At 43.1% G+C, this 18,341-nt stretch overlaps 1 protein-coding gene across 1 annotated transcript in view; it reads left to right on the top strand.

Annotated features, from left to right (window-relative positions):
* Positions 1–1,502: 1,502 nt before the first annotated feature.
* uxs1 (UDP-glucuronate decarboxylase 1) overlaps positions 1,503–18,341 on the top strand; it is a 39,346-nt gene continuing 22,507 nt past the window's right edge. Inside the window, exons 1-5 of the mRNA XM_018750099.2 lie at positions 1,503–2,300; positions 11,018–11,045; positions 12,156–12,204; positions 16,140–16,183; positions 18,115–18,175. Coding sequence (XP_018605615.1) covers positions 2,210–2,300; positions 11,018–11,045; positions 12,156–12,204; positions 16,140–16,183; positions 18,115–18,175 — 273 coding nt within the window. The 5' untranslated portion in view covers positions 1,503–2,209. The remainder of the gene's footprint in view (positions 2,301–11,017; positions 11,046–12,155; positions 12,205–16,139; positions 16,184–18,114; positions 18,176–18,341) is intronic.

The following is an 18,341-nucleotide window of genomic DNA, read 5'->3' as shown; positions in this document are numbered from 1 at the left end:
GAGGAATATATTTACATGACAGGCAACCATCTGTGCAGGAACCATGTAGATTAGGGGGAAGCAGATGCGAGCTCCAGCAGAAGAGCTAAAGATATATGAAACATCAGGACTTGCTTCAAGTAACAGCAGTGAACATCACTCGCAGATTTATTTAATTTTCGTTCTGCTTCCTCCTTTATCGAGGCATTTAGGGCCTTGGGAAGACAGCGTGTTCCTGAGTAATCAGATGATGAGAGAAATGAAAATGAAGAAGAAATAGCTCTCATATATGTGTGCTGGGAGGATTACACAAGGAAGTGGTTGGATGTTGGGTGGAAGGGAGCAGAGGAGCAAAAGGGAACCTTCCTGCCTGGGAAGCCTCTGCCTTGTCGATTCCTTTACGCTCTCGAGACGAAAACAGGCGACGCCGATGTTTTCCAGCTCCCTAATCAATGAGCTTCGAAAATCTGCGGTGGTTAGAGCTGCTGCTTTGGACCCAAAGGTTGCAGGTTTGAATCCCACCTCCATCTGTAGTACCCTTGAGCAAGGTACTGACCTTAAACCGATTTAGTAAAACTACCAATCCGTATAAATGGGTATGTAACGATGAGTTGCTTTGGAGAAAAGTGTCAGATAAATGTGGAAGTTGTGGAGGGTCAGAACAACTGTGTGTTTGGGGTTAATTTCCAACCAGATCTTAATCCTCCTCTTACCCAAACATCAGATTACAGTAGTAAACACGAGAATTGCTGTGTAATTGTTCTTAAGGCTGAATTTATAAAAGCGAAATTATTAATTTTTTTCCATATTAGGGTATTTTGAGAGCTACAACCTATTTAAAGTCAAATTTTCAGTCCATAATTATTAATGATAATAAAAATAGAACAGGAAACGAACCAATCCCCATACTGACATAAAACGCTAATAGTAGTAACAACCTCAAGGAAGCATTTTTGAGTTATTTAATGCAGGGCTTCATGCAAACAGTTTAATCTGGCGGGAAACACATCAGGATTTTTTTTATTTAGAAAATAATTAAAAATTTGCAATGACTTTGAAAAAACAGGCGCTCCTATCCGTACGGGCGCGACAACGTGCCAGGAATTCTCTAAAGAAACATCTCTATCATCATAGGCTTTTTTTTTTTTTTTTGCAAGGAAATTTCAAAAATTGGAAATACTTGTTTACTTCAAGTTCAAACAAAAGCTCCACTCAGACAGCGGCTCCCAGTAAAGTCAGTGACGTAGCTGGTAATTGCACCACGTACCCGGTGTTTTACTGAATGGGTCTCTGTCTCTTTAATGAATGCGTCTGAAATCGACTACTTCTGCCTGGGTCAAAGTTCGCGTTCAACGGAGTGAAGTTTAAAAGAAAATTATTTTTACAGATTATATTTTGAGACAGTTTGAACGTGTTTAAATGTGTATTCCAGCCTTTTCGTTGACGGAAATATCGCTGTACTTCGCAATAAGATGTTTGTTGGATTTCTGCAATCGCGGCAGGATTCGGAGATGATCGCAGAAATAGTCGCTCTCGACATCTGCGAACCTGGAGAGGGAAGTAGCCATGCAGCTAATAGAATAAATGGAACATTTTTATGTTACATTAATTGTACTATAGCGAGAAAATGAATAGTTGAGCCGCATAAGTGTATTAGAACATTATCGCTGTTTCCGGGAGGCCGAAAAAAAAGAACACTGCTACAACTTAACTCGTATAATTACCAACCGGAACTAGCTGTTGTTATACGTTTCACATCATGTTATATTTATTTATGTTGTTTAGACAAAATTTTACCACAGTTCTTACTGTTTGAGTGTTTGGATGACGCTCGTTTTACTCTCGTATTAAGTCGCGAATTTTGCAGACAAGCTCACGTATTCTAGACTAGTCAGATAGCTAATATAATTAATCATAATATGTGACCGGTTGTTTACATATCCTGAACAGGGAGCTCCTTTATAATTTATTTCTAGTAACTCTGTAGAAACTTTTACAGTGTTGTTGTGTGCTTTGTACGTGTGCCAGTGCAGAAGAACACATTCCATTGTGCAGGGTTTCACCCATGTGAGCCTGCAGTGCTAGAACACGCTGCACTGAAGCAGAGTAATTAAAAGGCGGCTGTACCTCTCTTGTCTTGTTGTGAGATGTCAACCACTTGTTAACCATTAACTTAATGGCAATAAGAAGAGAGCTGCGTCTGTAAACATGTGTTAAAAGCCGTGTGCTGATGATGAAGCACTTCTTCTGGCTGCTGACTGGAATAAAGAGGCGGATGATGAAGCTGCTGGTTGCCCTTGCGCTTGTCGCCTACCTCGCTTGTGAGTACCGGGGGGTTACGATTACTCTCTTTCCTCAAAGACTTGTTTGTTTACATTTACTCATTTAGCAGATGCTCTTCTCCAAAGCAACTTCCAATGAACTCTATGTAGTGTTATCAGCCCACATACCTTATTCACTGCGGTGACTTACACTGCTAGATACACTATTTACACTGGGTCACTCATCCATACATCAGTGGAACACACACTGTCAGTCACTCACGCACTATGGGGGAACCTGAACGGCCTGTCTTTGGACTGTGGGAGGAAACCAGAGCACCCGGAGGAAACCCACGCAGACATTGGGAGGGCATGCAAGCTCCACACCGCCTGAGCAGGGATCGAACCCACTTGAGAGTGTCTGTTTCTCCCTCCCTCCGATTCATGAAATACTAGAGGGTCTCTCTGTGCCTCCGAATGTCCTGACTGCTGGAATGATGAGGGACATGTCCTTGCATCAACCCAGACTCATTGCAACCCCTCATGCAGTTTGCAAGGCAAAGGGAGGAATGGTAGTGATTCCCCCCCTTCCCCCCATGTCTTTTGTACTTATACTAGGCAGGTGCAAACAGGGGGAGAAATTATGGTGAGTCCAGCATTGGATTTATTGTTGTCACACTTGGCCACAGCTGTTGCTAGAAAATCCAGGAAATATGCACATTTGGCCACACAAGAGCGTTGCAATGGTGCAGCCAGGATGTCACCATGTGCCTGGAAAAGTAGTTTGGCAGAGTTGGTTGTCAGGCAAGGATGGATCCTGCAGATGTTATGCAAGTTCAACCTGCATGCAACAGGTCGCCACATACTGGTGCTATCTTGAAAAGGAGGCTGCATGTGCAGGTCTAGCTTGTAGCTTTGATGTGCTGAGAGAGAGACAGATTTGAGTCAATCATCAGTCCCAGACTTTTAGCCGAGGAGGCTGGCAAAATGAGAGTTCTCCCGTTTGAGTGATTGCGACAGGAAGATAGCTCAACAAGATGTCAGGGTCATCCAGGAAGGCAATAAAGAACAAAACAAGTGATTGAGGCAGCATGCAATTTAAAGGAGGGCAGATCACACAGCTGGAGAGGGACTACAGAATATTTCCACCAGGGAGAGATGAGCAGGCCTGTACCCCCAGAGAAGTTAGTGGAGAGAGCTGCAGGTGTGGTTGTGTTGTCTGAGGTGATCCAGGTTTCACTTAGGGCCAGGAGGGCCCATGAGAGATGGGTGGCATAGGCTGGTATGAAGTCAACCTTCTTCACAGCAGCCTGGCAGTTCGAGTCCCATGGAGAAATTGAAGCAGGAAGCCTCTATTGGCAGATCCTGCATTTGACAGATGAGGATGAACTGGGTTACTGTAGCAGCAGGAGTGCCTGAGTCTCCGGTAGTGGTGTCATCACACAGTTCAGTTGTAGTAGACAACTTTGGTTGACATGATTCCTCATGGAGCATGATGGTGTTGATAGAATTCACAGAGCAGATGCTTCCCTTAGTAAACTCCCTTATCTTCACACCAAGAGGCTGCCACTACAGGTCACCAGCTGCTCTTTAAATCAGGCTAATTGACATCAGCTGAGAGTCCTAACTGAAATTGAAACTACTCCAACAATGGTAACCAAAACAAACAGACACGATTAATTGATTGACTGAGTCATGTCCACTCTACAATACGGGGCACAGAATTTTTAGCTTTGCATGTCCCCTAACAAACAGAAAATACAAAATGAGTGAATGAATGAATGAATAAATAAATAAATACGTCCAACTACACAAATGCACAACCGATTGCTGCCATCTATCCGCACAACTACACGAGAAGAATGCATGTTGGGATAAAGCCATAGCAACAAATAAACTTACTGGAATCATGAACTGCAGCAATGAACCTCCAATGCAAAATATAATGCACTAATAATAATAATAATAATACTTTTCTATTTAAAGTGTCCCATTAATGTCTTGTTTGAGAAAAGGTGAGTTTTTAAAGGAGTGCTTTTTTTTAAACTTTGGAATTCTACATTTGGTGTAGGTGATGTTGCTGGTTCGTTGCTGGTTCATTGCTGAGTCCTTATTTACACAGAGGAAGTTGGTGTGAAATCTAGAAAGCCATTTGCTGTTAGGTGGTATAATTAAAGGAAACAATTTCCATAGTGCTGACAGGGTTGGGGTAATGTCCTGTCGTGCTGATTTCGTTATATAATGAACATCAGCCAAAAAGTCATTTAAATGAGGGCCATAACTCATCATTCACATTAACCTGCACCATGTTTCTGTTCAGACCTGAGGGGGGTCTTTAGTTTTGCTGTATTTACATTGAGGTTTGTATATTTCATTTGGTTTTCTCATGGAAGTTAAGCTTATCATTTCTGTTCATTGTCTTTTTTGAGTATAGAAGTGAGAGTTTTGCACATGATAAAACTGTATATGTTCTTGCACAGAGAACTTTTTCCTTCTACTAACACTTGAAAGTTTCTAAGAGGTGTTTCAACATGTTTTTTTCCCCCCTTAAGCTTAAACCTCCAGATCTGTGCTCAGTAATTCTTCCCCCCCCCCCCCCCCCCCCCCCTGAATTCAGTAACACGATTAATTTTTAAGATGGAATGAAAAAAGCTGGTAGAGGATTTACCAAAATGAGTGCTTCACTGGATGTAGTTCCTGTTATGACAGATTTCAAGAGAGGGGTAATAGAATACTTGATAATGCAAACTTAGCGTTTTTAAATGTGCAAAATCCATGCTCTCCATGTATGAAATTTCTGACTTTTGTAGAACTGTCACAAATGCTGTTTGAAATGGTTGTGTTAGGGTATTGTGTGTGTTTCCATTTTTCTATAATTAAGATCAGTGAAGCGGTTCAGTGCAGAGTCCTTACAAAAGGCACTTGTCGGCTTCTCAGGTACTTTTGTTGCTTGGTGTCACTTTCAGTGTAACCACAAGTAAATGTAACAGCGAAAGTGTGTGGATAGTTGTGTGTTGTAAGTTTTTGTACATAATAATGCCAAACTTTTGCCATCACATGCATTTTGTAGATTTTTCTTCATTATTATGAATAGTACCTTTGAGAAAAGTTAGCTGTCCGAAAGGTGAATTCTGTCTTCTTTTTTTTTTTTTTTTTTTTTTTTTTACACAGGAGTTCTGAACACTTACAGTACACGATCTTCTTTGGGAAGATTGCCAACAAGCTGCACAAATGCAAGCACCAGAGCGACTGGTGCTGTTTTCCTTGTTCTGAAGTCATAAAATTATTATGGAATAGTATTATTATGAAGGGGGGTGCGGTGGCGCAGTGGGTTGAACCACAGTCCTGCTCTCCGGTGGGTCTGGGGTTCGAGTCCCGCTTGGGGTGCCTTGCGACGGACTGGCGTCCCGTCCTGGGTGTGTCCCCTCCCTCTCCGGCCTTACGCCCTGTGTTACCGGGTAGGCTCCGGTCCCCCGTGACCCTGTATGGGACAAGCGGTTCTGAAAATGTGTGTGTGTGTGTGTGTGTGTGTGTGTGTGTGTGTGTGTGTGGTATTATTATAGACTGTTACATAAAGAATGTGGGTAATGACTTGTTTCCATATTTCTCTTTCAGTAGTTTTGCTGAGTACTTTGAAATGTCTTTTCTTATTTATGTCTTACATGTATCCAGCATTAGAAGTAGTGTTGGGCAAAGCTATCAACTAAAGACATATTAATAAGTCTTATCGTACTGGCGGTTGAAAACTAGAAAAGATTTGGTCTGGATCATTTAAATATTGTTGGTCAATCTGTGTTGCTGAAGCCAAATGAAAAGGTTATAATGAAAATATTTCACTGTATGTTGGACATAACTCTCTTGTCACTCATGTAAATGCCACTTTATCTGACACATTTACTTACTGCTTTTTACAACACAAATTCCTGCCTCCTTTCCTTAGTTGCCTAAAAGGTCAATCAGATGGTGCATACATTATGAAGCAAAATGTGTGCTTTGACTTCAAGATAAGGGAAAATTGCTTTTGCATTAGGTTATACTTCGTGGCTTTGTAAAATCTTAATGTTCTCATAGGATCTTGACACTTTCTCCTCGCTGTTCTTTCATGTTGCTTATTTCTGTAATTAAATAAATACAGGATTATGAAATCAACTGAAGGTCATTTCCATAGTCAGCAGATAATTGCTGTCATTAATGATCGCAAAGTGTGGCTCACATGGTCGAACCTGGGGAAGATTTGAATTAAATGGTCCAGCGACTCAATGGAAGGCAGTCTACCAAATGGACACGCTGGTATTAATGAGTGTGAATGTTTGTGTGGCTCAGTGCTGCAAAATGCATGTTTGTTGTGTAGATGTGCAGCTGTCTCATCTCTTCACAGCGTTTCTGTTTGTATGCCAAAACTCCTTGGTTATTTAGGATACATGGTTGAAACGCTTCTCCTTCTATTCCAGCGATGTCGAAGAGCTATAGCCAAATGCCAGTGTGAGAGAAACGTTGCAAGAGTTTAGGCGATGCTTCCTGACAGTTTGACTTGAGAATCGGGAGGAGTCTGAATCCCAGTCGGTCAGTGTGTAGTTATAAAGTTTTGAATAAACTGGTTGTGGGAAGGACACTGCAACTCTATTGAGAGGGAGAGATCCCAGAAATTTTTTTTGCTTTATTGATTTTTCTCAGCCCATATTGCAGGTAAGTGGTCAGTAGTGAAATGTACCTCGATCGATGGAAACGATGCTGAAAGTAGAGCAAACAAATATTTTCAAAAAGATAAGGTCCACTGAGTTGGAACACCGAGACTCAGCTTGGAATAAAAATATGAATGTGTTGCATTACGTTTATTTATTTAGCAGACGCTTTTGTCTAAAGTGTATCACCCACTGTGCTGACAAACACTAAGCGCTGCCTTAAGTTTGTCAACACCGTACTGAAGCTCTGGCTACAACTCTTTACTGTGCTTTATTTACAGCAAGTTATTAAATACCCAGCCAGGGGACTCGGAACACACAAGTGTGTGCGCGAGGTTGGAGAGAGACAGAGCCGTGGCGGTATCGTCTGAAATGCGGAGCTGTCATGTATATGTAGGATATACGTTTACATTTATTCATTTAGCAGACACTTTTCTCCAAAGCAATTTATAACTCAGAGTAAACAAAAGTCCAACAGAGAGAGATACAGACACGTCATTCTCAAAGCATAATCACCAAGTCCAAGACCACAGTTTTTCCCCATGCCTCTTACGTGAGAAGCTGCATATAGAATTAGAACAAAATATAAATGAAACGGGACAGCTGGTAACGTAGTGGTTCGAACGGTTGCCTTTGGATCCAAAGCTTGCTGCTTCTCACCTCCTGCTGTAATCCTCTTGAGCATGGTACTTACCCTAAATTGCTTGAGTAAAATTACCTAGCTGTATAAACGGATAAATAATTGTAGATTGCTCAGTGGTATAAGTTAGTTTGGAGAAAAAACGTCAGCGAATTGATGACGGACTCATGATACATTTCATGTTATATTTGACTAACAAACACTTTGAGTAGTGAACCATCAAAGTACATGGTTTTAATGTACTCATGTTTCAAGGTCAGTGATATGGCAGTAACTGATGTAGGATGGGCTGATGTGTGTGTTCAGTATCCCCCCCCACCTAGTATATTATTTTTAATATGTTAATAGATTTGAGTATTGATGAATTATAGATTGAGTAATAGATTAGTTTTCAATATTGTGTTAAATTCTCAGTGGGGTCAGTGTATGGACTTTGTCGATATATAATTTTTCTTTGACGTGTAGAGGAAATGAACAGTCATAGGCTTATTGTAGATGGTTTTTCTCTTGCTCTCTCTACGGTGATCCTCTTCTGTGGGCTCTGTCTGTCAAAAAGGAGATTAATGCCCATGTATTCTCCTTAGTTAATCCTCAGTGAACCAGGCCAATCCAGCAGCAGCAGCCCAATAAACCTGAGTGTGAGGTGTAATCACAGAATGGACCTAGAGGCTTCAAAAGCTCTCTGGAGGAAACGAAGATAACTGGGGAGGGGGGAACAGATTGTAGTGCCTTCAGTAAGAGTTATTCCACTTAATACAAGGTCCATGGTTACTCGTATTGTCTCAGACTTTAATAACATGAGTTATGATTAAATAGGGTCATAAGGACTTTGACTAATTCCCTGTTGTTTAAACATTTTCATCTATAATGTTTCTAACATGTTCCAAACCCTAAAAAAATAAATTCACAAGCGTTTCATTACATCGTGATTTGAAAAATGTAATTTCTTTGATTTGGTGTTCAAAAAGACATTAAAAAGTAAGTATTATTACTGGAGCAGTGATGAGCATGTGAGCAGTGATATTCAGGTTGTTGTCAAAAAGCATAACCAGCAGTTTCCTGCAGGGTACAGGAATTTACCTGTGAAGGCACAGCACCATGTGTTTTGTCTAAAACAAGGAAGAAAAAACCTGCATTCTGACAAAGACGGAGCGTTAAAAAAAATTGAAAACGGCAATCACACCTGGTCCAGTAGACATTTTGTTACAAGCTGTACATGCATAATTTTTCTCTGTGCTCAAGTTGTGTGGCGTAATTCAACACATTTGAAACTGCTCGCAAACACTGGTCTGTTGGTTTATGTCCGCAAACCGTGGCGCTCTGCTAGTGACTCATTCCTCAGGGCTGAATTGGACCCTTGTAACTGCTGGAGGAGGCCCCAGAGCGGTGACCCATGCTCAAGGGCTTGGCTCTCTCCTTCACACTATTGCTCAGTTCCTGTGGGCCTACCGCTTCCTCAGGAGGTGTACAAGGACCTTCTGGAGTGCCAGGTTGATGACTGGGGAAACACTGTGGCAAGACAACACTTAGCGCATCATCCTTTTTTTTTAAAAAAAAAAAAAAACACTACTAAGTTTTAATAGGTTGTTGAAGTGCAACTCTGGCTGTTGGTGTATTGGGGTCATGTCTTCTGGGGCTACTTGTCATCCAGAGGATTGGTGTACATTCGAGTGGGTTTGGGTATCTCAAGCAGGACTGTTCCATAATGCCCCATTCATCTTTTAATCTGATACTCTTGTCAGTGTATGTATATGAAGTGAATTTCTTCTTTCCATAATGAGATGTGCGACATTAATGGTTTGGATGGTTCATGGAGATTTCCCCTGTAGCAAAAAAAAAAAAAAAAGGCTTCTAAATATCCACTGGTGGTTGGACTACGTTTAACCTGAAGTTTACTTGTAGGAATTGCTCCACATTTTTCATGATGAGGGATGATCGTTTTAAAGGTGAATTTCGGCGTACATCTAGATTTGTCGTTTTGTTGGTGAGTGGAGGGTTTCAGTAATGGTATGTGGCAGCTTAGATGTTTGTTGTGAAGCGTAAGCTGTAGAGTTTACCATCATTGCTCAAGGTGCAGTCTGCGGTGTCGTGCACAAGATCTGTTGCCTTATGCTCTCATGTTTAATCATTCTTCTAAATTGTTTGTTTTACTAGACTGTGCTTGGTCTGTATGGGATGAAGGGTCTGATCTGGACCTTACTTCATGGTTGAGTCACAGCAGAAGCTCACCTTGGACAGATTGCGCACTACTTACTGGGGGAGTTGCAGGGAAATGGAGCAAATCAAGGGATTTTCTTTCTCTACTTCGTACTGCTTAATTCGTTGAACCTTTATGATTTCCTGGGGGCATTCTGGAGGTCATCTATTTTTCTTTTGCTGCACAATTTGTAGCAAGTGGTTTCAGTTTTTGTGACATCACAGGCAGAAATGAGGTGCAGTAAAAGGAATGTCAAAGGTTTTTATTGTCCAGTGAAGGGAGGCAAAGCATTTGGACATGATTCAGAGATCTCCTTCTTCAAGGAGACACCTGCCCATGTCTGACCATTTGTGTGTGTAAAGTAATTGGGCGTGCCAGATTTACTCCTTGTGGTTACATGCAGAAAAGGTGGGGAGGGTCACTCTTGACATATTTAGTCTGTCCTATCTGTTTTTTTACGATTAGATCACCTATTTTGTATTAGTAATTGGATTAGAAAATTATATACTACTACTATAGTGTTAGATTGGGAAACGGTATAAAACTATTTTAAAAAAACCCTATATAATAAAAATATATATGCAAGTATAACTATATATAGTTTTAATAAAACTAATACCACAATAGTGATAGGTAATGCCTATGCCCCTAATTGCGGTGATGATAGATACATTTTTATAAATTCCATGCATGACTCACTCACTCAGGTCATGAAAGGAAAAAACTGCTTGCTTAATTGACAAAATGGATCACAAATCTTCAGATCCAGATCTTTGCATTGAGTGAGTTTAAGACCTGAGCATTTCTCTTTCTTGCAATTTTATGCATCTGACTGTCAGGGGGCTTAAACAACTGCTATTTCTGATTCCATTTGTTGGTAAACATTTTTGGTACACATGAACAATGCTTGTATGTGACAAATTGGACAAACCGGTGGAAGCAAAGCGAATCACACATGTTTTACAGCTTTTAGGGTTGCTGCAGAAGAGCTAGAGAGGCATGGCGCCTTATTCCCTGATCAAACTTGTTAACTGAATGTCTTTAAAAAACTTATTTGTTGCAAGTGAATCGTTCTGTATTTATGTCTCTGTGTTCTGGGTAACTCAAGTGCAGAGTTTTGTGTTGTTAAATAAGGCAATAAGGGGTTACATGTTGTTCTGTATGCATGGCTGGGTGTGGGGAGGTTTTAAATATAAACTTGACAGGGCAAAGTAACTCTCTCTCTTTTTTTCTTCCTCCCCTCTCTCTCTTTTTCTAGCTGTGTGGGGAACTTACACCAATATGAGGTAAGTATCACCATTTTTTTTTTTTTTCTTCCCTTAAAGTACAAGGAGCATGATTGCATTTAGCTGTGAAGGATGTGTTTTCTTAAGGACAGCCTTTGCTGCCGAACGGTTTGTTTACTTTACAGATAATGTGCATACGGTGACAGGAGGGAAGGGATGGGTATCTATCTGTTCACAAGAGGGGTCAGGTCCTGACTGCCCAGGTCATGGATCATCCTCGCCAGTGATGGACTTTCTCTGGGAAATGTAGAGACCAGGTGCTCAGGATTATGAACGGTGTCATCCCATTGCAACACAAGCATTGAAGGGTGTTGGAATACTTTCTCTACCTTGAGCATCAAATGGTTCTCTTTGTAGCAGACTACAAACTGCAAATACCTCCCTGACATCAGTGCTCAGCACCCTGTCGTCAGTCTTGGCACAGCATAGTAAGAGTTGACGAGCAGAATCCACAGATTGATGCATCTCCTCCTGGGGAAGACAGCTTCTAGAGACCCATGTGCACATCTCATGGGTTTTCATGCCCAGGGACCTGTTGCTTCCAGTCTACGAATCATCATTTCTTCCTTGTGAGACATTGAAATAATAACATGGAAAGTTCTGTATGATTTAGTCTAAATTCATAAGTTTTAGAGGTGGTAGAACCATCATCGATTCCAATTTTTCCAAAACTCCAGGTAAATATTAAAGAATAGCAGATGCTTGGCCCTTTTTGATTATTTCATTGTAAATTTTTTTCGGCATTAATTCTTCATACTGTATATTGCAGAAGTGCTGCAATCTTTTCTGCAGAATTGTATGCAACTCTCTCAGTAGAAAGGACTTGGTAGGAGTTTAGATGGAAATATGCTGAAACCAATGACTGAGCTCCTGTGACGTGGATTGGCACATGACCAAGGGATCGATAGTGTGGAGTCTGTAAACATCATATGGGCTCTGTGTTGATTCTGGCCTGGAATGATTAAGAGTGATCAGTAAACATTTCTCAGTATGTCACATTGTGCTATGTGGTGTTTGCTCAGTGACTGTCAGCTGCCTTAAGTTAGTGTGTGTGCATGCCATTATCGTCAGCGCTCCCATCCGTGATCCTCTAACGTGTACCCCATGCAGGTCCATACAGGAACACGGTGAGATGAAGTTGGAGCACAAGATAGATGAGGTCAGTGACAATTTTCTTTGCCCTGCTCTGCTCTGAGCCAACCTCTCCATCTTTGACTCGCTTCACATACAAACACAAGAACTACTGGAATGTTCCCGACTTGTGCTGATGAGACGGGTTGAAAAGCACCCTTGTTCTAGCCCGAGGCTTTCCTCTGGCTCCTGTTCTGTTGCGTCCTGTTGCCCGGCACCCCGCTGAGCTCTGCCAAGCAGAGCAGGCACACCCCAAAAGCTCTCTTGCTGTGCAGGGCTCAACATGCCCACACTGGCCAGTTGTCACAAAGGCAATGTGGTGTTGTATGTTGCAGGCGAGTCAGCAGGATGGCGGTAATCTACGAACCAAACAGACTCTGCTGTGTGACTTTTGAGAATGATGGTGGAGTTAATTACTGTGATTCATCTTTTGTGTAGCCAGTAGCGAGCATTGGGCATTAATTGACAGATTGGGTGCACGACTGTTAATTAACATGAAAAGAGTGAATATTAAAAAGCAAAAAGGTCGCAACTGTTATATGGTGACTTCACCTTATTTGTGAATCAAGATAGTTGCTTATCAAGGCTGGAAAGACTTTTAAAAGAACCTTAAGGTCATGAAGATCAAAGGAAGGTTTAATGTGTTAATTCTCTCCAATTTTCTTTGCCGACTGTGGGTTGAAGGAAAGCCTGACTTTCAGCACTAGCTTTTTCTAGCTTTTTTTTTTTTTTAGTTGATAACGTTACAAAATCATACCAACATCTGCCAGCATGCTGCCAGATATTTATTTTCTTGTTTCACCTCTGAATTTGCATTTTCTTTATTGCCATTTGTTTTTTTTAAACTCATGGTCTCTGCGGCAGCTGGCTGTGCAGCGGTTAGGGCATTAGTTATTTCTTCAATTTAGCTCACTTTTTTTTCCAAAGCAGCTTAGTGTTAACCTGTTTGCCGTTTTAACCCATTTACAGCTAGGATTTTTTTTAAAATGAGCAGTGTAGGGTCAGTACCTTGCTCATGGGTTCTACAGCAGGAGGGATGAGATTCAAACCTGGGTATTCTGAGTGTAAGGTTGCAGTTTTAACCACTACCAGACCTGTGGACCACAAGCCACACTTTCTGCTACTTCTGCTTCTGCTAATGCTGTTGGACCATTGGGGAAGATGCTTTGCCATATGGGTAAAATATATAAATACTTACATATGGATCGCAGACATAAACAGTATTCCTTAAGGCTGGACTGACCAGTCTGGGGTATTCTGTTTTGTAGTTGATTCCATGACACTTCCTCTGAGTTATTTGGCAAGAAATGTCAGTTCAGTATCACCGTTGAGCTGTCTCTTTGGGAACTGGAGCTGAAATTTTCTCTCAGTGCCTGTGGGAACATTACTATGTCTTTGTATTCTCATTTTTACCCCCAGTTTTCCTGGGATATCAGTTACCTCTGTAAGAACATCCATCTATTTTCCAGACCGCTTGTCCAGCTAGGGTTGCAGTGGCGATAAGGAGAGCAGAGAAGCTCAGACGTCCCTGTTCCTTGCAGCATCCTCCAGCTCAATCCGGGGGATCCCCAGCTGCTCCCAGGCAAACTGGGAGATATAATCAAGATATAATAATAGACCTCGGAGCCTCATCCCAGTTGGCCGTGCCTGGTATACCTCCAAAGGGAGGTGCCTGGGGGGCATCCTTACCAGATGCCTGAATTACCTGAACTGATTCCTCTCAATGCGGAGGAGTAGCAGCTCTACTCTGAGTTCCTCCCGGATGACTGAACTCCTCACTCTGTCATGGAGAGTGAGTCCCCCTGCCCTGCAAAGAAAACTCATTTCAGTCGCTTGTATCCGCGATCTTGTTCTTTCGGTCATTACCCAGAGTTCATGACCGTAAGTGAGGGTAGGGATGTAGACTGACTGGTAAATAGCGAGCTTTGCCTTATGGCTCAGCTCCCCCTTCACCACTACAGTCCGGTACGGCGACTGCATTACTGCTGCCGCTGCTCCCAGTCTGCAGGCGATCTCACGGTCCCTTCTTCCCTCACTCGTGAACAAGACCCCAAGATACTTAAACTCCTCCACCTGGGGCAAATTCTCTCCCCCTTACCTGAAGGGGGCGTACCATCCTTTTCTGTGAGAGAACCATTGACTCTGACTTGGAGGTGCTGATCCTCATACTAACCGCTCAACACTTGGCAAACTGTTCCAGTGTGTGCTGGAGGCATGCATGTGACGGCACCAAAAGGACAACATCACCCACAAAAAGCGGAGACATCACCTTCCGGCCCCCACATAGAATGCCCTCCTGACCTCAGCTGCGCCTTGATATTCTGTCCATGAAAACTACAAACAGGACTGGAGATGAGACACAACCTTGGCGGAGTCCAACACGCTTGACTTAATGCTGAGTATACGGACACAGCTTTGTCTCTGTGTGTACAGAGACTGACTTGGCTGCAGTAGTGGCCCTGGCACCCCATACTCCCAAAGCACCTTCCACAGAATTTCTCAGGGGGCACCGTTGTAGGCCTTATCAAAGTCCACACAACACATGTAGACTGGATTGGTCCACTGTTCCACGGCCAGGACGGAATCTGCATTGTTCCTCTTCAGTCCGAGCTTCAACTATCGGCCAGAGCCTCCTTTCCAGCATCCTGGCATAGACTTTCCCAGGGTGGCTGAGAAGTGATACCTCGGTAGTTGACTCTCCGGTCCCATTTCTTAAAGATAAGCACCACCATCCCAGTTTGCTAATCCAAAGTCACTGTCTCCGAGGTCGATGCAACATTGCAGAGACGTGTCAGCCATGACATCCCCACAACATCCAGGGCCTAAAGCAGTTCCGGGCAAATCTCGTCCATCCCCGGTGCTTTGCCACTGTGGAGCTTTCCAAATAACCATTTCCCTGGTGGAAGTCTGAGGTTTCTGATACCCCGGAAGCCTCTGGCCCTGACTCCTGTAAGGGAGGCATATCTTATGGTCTTATGGATTTAGGAGTTCCTCAAAGTGCTCCTTCCGACAATGTCTTCATTTGAGGTCAGAATCTCTCCACCTTTGAGCACAATTTGAGCAAAGCTCCTCCAACCCCTCCTGGGCTGCCGGATGGTTCTCCAGATCCTCTTTAAGGCCAACAGATAGTCAATTTCCATGGCCTCTCCATACTCCTCCCATGCCCTAGATTTTGCTTCTGCAGCCACTGCCACCTTTTTTTTATTTTTTTTGCCTGCCAGTACCTACTTGCTGAGTCAGGAGTCCTTAGAGCCAACCAGACCCTAAAGGCTTCCTTCTTCAGCTTGATGGCTTCTCTCACCACTGGTGTCAACCAGTGGGTTCTTGGGTTTCTGTCGTGACTGGCACCCACAAGCTTTTGGCTACAGCTGTGCCTGGCTGCTTCCACAGTGGAAGTTTTGAACGGAGTCCATTCGGACTCCATGTCCCATACTTCCTCTGGGACCTGAGAGAAGTTCTCACAAAGGTGGGAGTTAAATCATTCCAGACAGGGCCTTCTAACAGTCGTTCCCAGCACACTCTCCCTATACGCCTGGCTTCACCAGGTCTGTCCATCAGTTTTTCCCGCCATCTGATCCAGCTTACCACCAGATGGTGATCAGTTGACAGCTCAGCACCTCTCTTCACCCGAGTGTCCAGAACATGCAGGCTAAGTCAGACGAAACTACTACAAAGTCAATCATTGACCTTTGGCCCAAAGAGCTCTGGTGCCAAGTACACTTATCAGCATCCTTGTGTTCGAACATGGTGTTTGTTATGGACAAACCATGACTAGCGCAGAAGTCCAATGACACTTCATCATTCAGGTTTAGGTTGGGCAAACTGTGAGAACAACGTTCCAGTTTGCTCTGAGAATTCCTGTATGCATTTTGAATTTCTGCACTGCTGTGTCTCTGGAGGAGCATGTCAGGCAGACAAGCAGTAAGATCTTTACGCTGAGGTAATCACTCTCCTCTCTTGCAGGCAGTCGCACCTCTTCGGGAGAAGATTAGGGATCTTGAGCTCAGGTATTGATGTCCTTTTTGGCATTCATTCTGCTGCCCCCTTGATTCTCGACTGCGAATGCTTATTTCCATCTGGTTTGTTTTGCTCAAACATGTGTGACGGTAAAACCTCATGCCCCTTAGAGCTCCAGTCCAGTGTACAGTTACATGTGTTGTGCCTTTTTTGTGAATGACAATAAATGTTGTATTTGTAATGCCGCTTTTGTTTGATCATGAATGAGGAAATTGTGCCACCATTGTTCTACATCACAGAATTGTCACTGCAACACAGCCAGGATTTTTTGCAGATATCTTGTCTTTTCAGTCAGTTTAATCTGGGGTCCGAGCTCCTGTATGTGCATGGTGTTCGATTCCATGCTATGGCAGGCACGTTATGGACAGAGCCTATGATAAGTGGACATGCTTTGGCTGGTGGGACCCAGAGAAGTAGCAAGGGATTAAACAAGGAATGAGGAGAAGCTGCCCCCCAGTGCCTTGACTGTGTATGTTTACCATGACAGGATGACACTTCCTGCTCAGTGTTAATGGTGGTGGGGTTTTTTTTTTCTTTTTTCCCTTCTCCAATCAATTGCCCTAAAGGGTTGCATTGTTACTGTGAGACATGGACATGGCGCAGAAGGATGTGTAGAGAGTAGAAAATTGCCATCTCTGGATCAAAAGCCATGCCAGTTTGAAATGACAATAGACAATACAACAGAACAACATATTGCTCTTGGTGGCTTCTGAAGTGCATCACAGTATGGCATGATTAATTGGTCATGGGCCGCTCTATCGATTATGGTCCCACAGGTTCCTTATAGTCAGCCCTTGTCAATTGTGACCTCACTTAGCCAAATTATATCTTCCGGTTTTGCCTTCTGATTAGTTAAGAGATCAGAAGACTGCCGATCGAAATGGAAGAGTGTTTTAGTCTGTGGGTTTTGATATGTGCTGCTGAAGAGACACTTAGACATGGCTTTGAACCATTCAGATCTCAAAAGCTTCAGTTTAAATGAAATGCCTTCCAAGAAAGTGTCAATTGAATTTTTTGGACCAAGGTGTTTGTCCATTGCGTGGGGTGCGGTGGGTTGGACTGGGTCCTACTCTCCAGTGGGTCTGGGGTTCGAGTCCCGCTTGGGGTGCCTTGTGGCGGACTGGCGTCCCGTCCTGGGTGTGTCCCCTCACCCTCTGGCCTTACGCCCTGTGTTGCCGGGTAGGCTCCGGTTCCCCGCAATCCTGTATGGGACAAGTGGTTCAGAAAGCGCGCGTGTGTGTGTGTGTGTGTGTGTGTGTGTGTGTGTGTGTGTGTGTGTGTGTGTGTGTGTGTGTGTGTGTGTGTGTGTGTGTGGTTTTTCTTGGAAAAATTCTTCCTGTTCTGTAACAGATAAGTCATTTCAAACTGAAGGTTCAGGATATGTTTAGAGTTACTGAAAATTGTCAGACATCACTTGATGACTTCTGACCTCACATCTAGATGGTGGTATGCTGTCATCAATTGGCAGAAACCCCACAAAGTACAGCAGTGACAAATTACCATTGCAGGCATCTGGTTGTTACTCCTGAAGGAACAGGAAGCAAATGAGCTTTTTCAAATGAGCACCAGAGGCGGTCTTGCAGTTCATTCACTGGTCATGGTCATACAAAAGATAGATGTCCAGTGACATGTTGAAAGGAACACAAGTGTAGGGATTGTGCTTTGTCTCTTTGTGCTGTGCTCGACCGGAGAACCAGGCAGGGTTCCCTTGCTGCTGGGTAATACGTCCACTGCAGCAGAGTCACAGAGTTAATGTAGTTATTCAGAATCCACTAACCTCGCTGAGCTCTGTCTGTCTAGAGAACTTTGATGCCTTCTTTGATACATAGCATACGATGGGAACGTCATAGTCTGGGGCGAATTGTGCTTGTGCCTGTTGTATATTTTTAAACTTTGTGTGTGTTTCTCCTCTGTGTTCCAGCCTCTCTCAGAAATACCCCCCTGTGAAGTTTCTCTCGGAGAAGGATAGGAAGAGGATTTTGGTAAATGCCCAGTTTTTCTTGAACATTCTACATGGCATCATGGTTTTTGCCTGCTGTTTCATGTGATGCATGCAAACACTGCATGGTTAAATACTTTGATCTTTTTCTTATTTGTGTTTTGTGCTTGTATGGTATAAATGGGCGTTCTATTCCCCCAGTATACGTC

This window comes from Scleropages formosus, chromosome 1, assembly GCF_900964775.1.
Source record: "Scleropages formosus chromosome 1, fSclFor1.1, whole genome shotgun sequence".
NCBI lineage: Eukaryota > Metazoa > Chordata > Actinopteri > Osteoglossiformes > Osteoglossidae > Scleropages > Scleropages formosus.
This window is presented reverse-complemented; position numbering and strand designations above follow the sequence as displayed.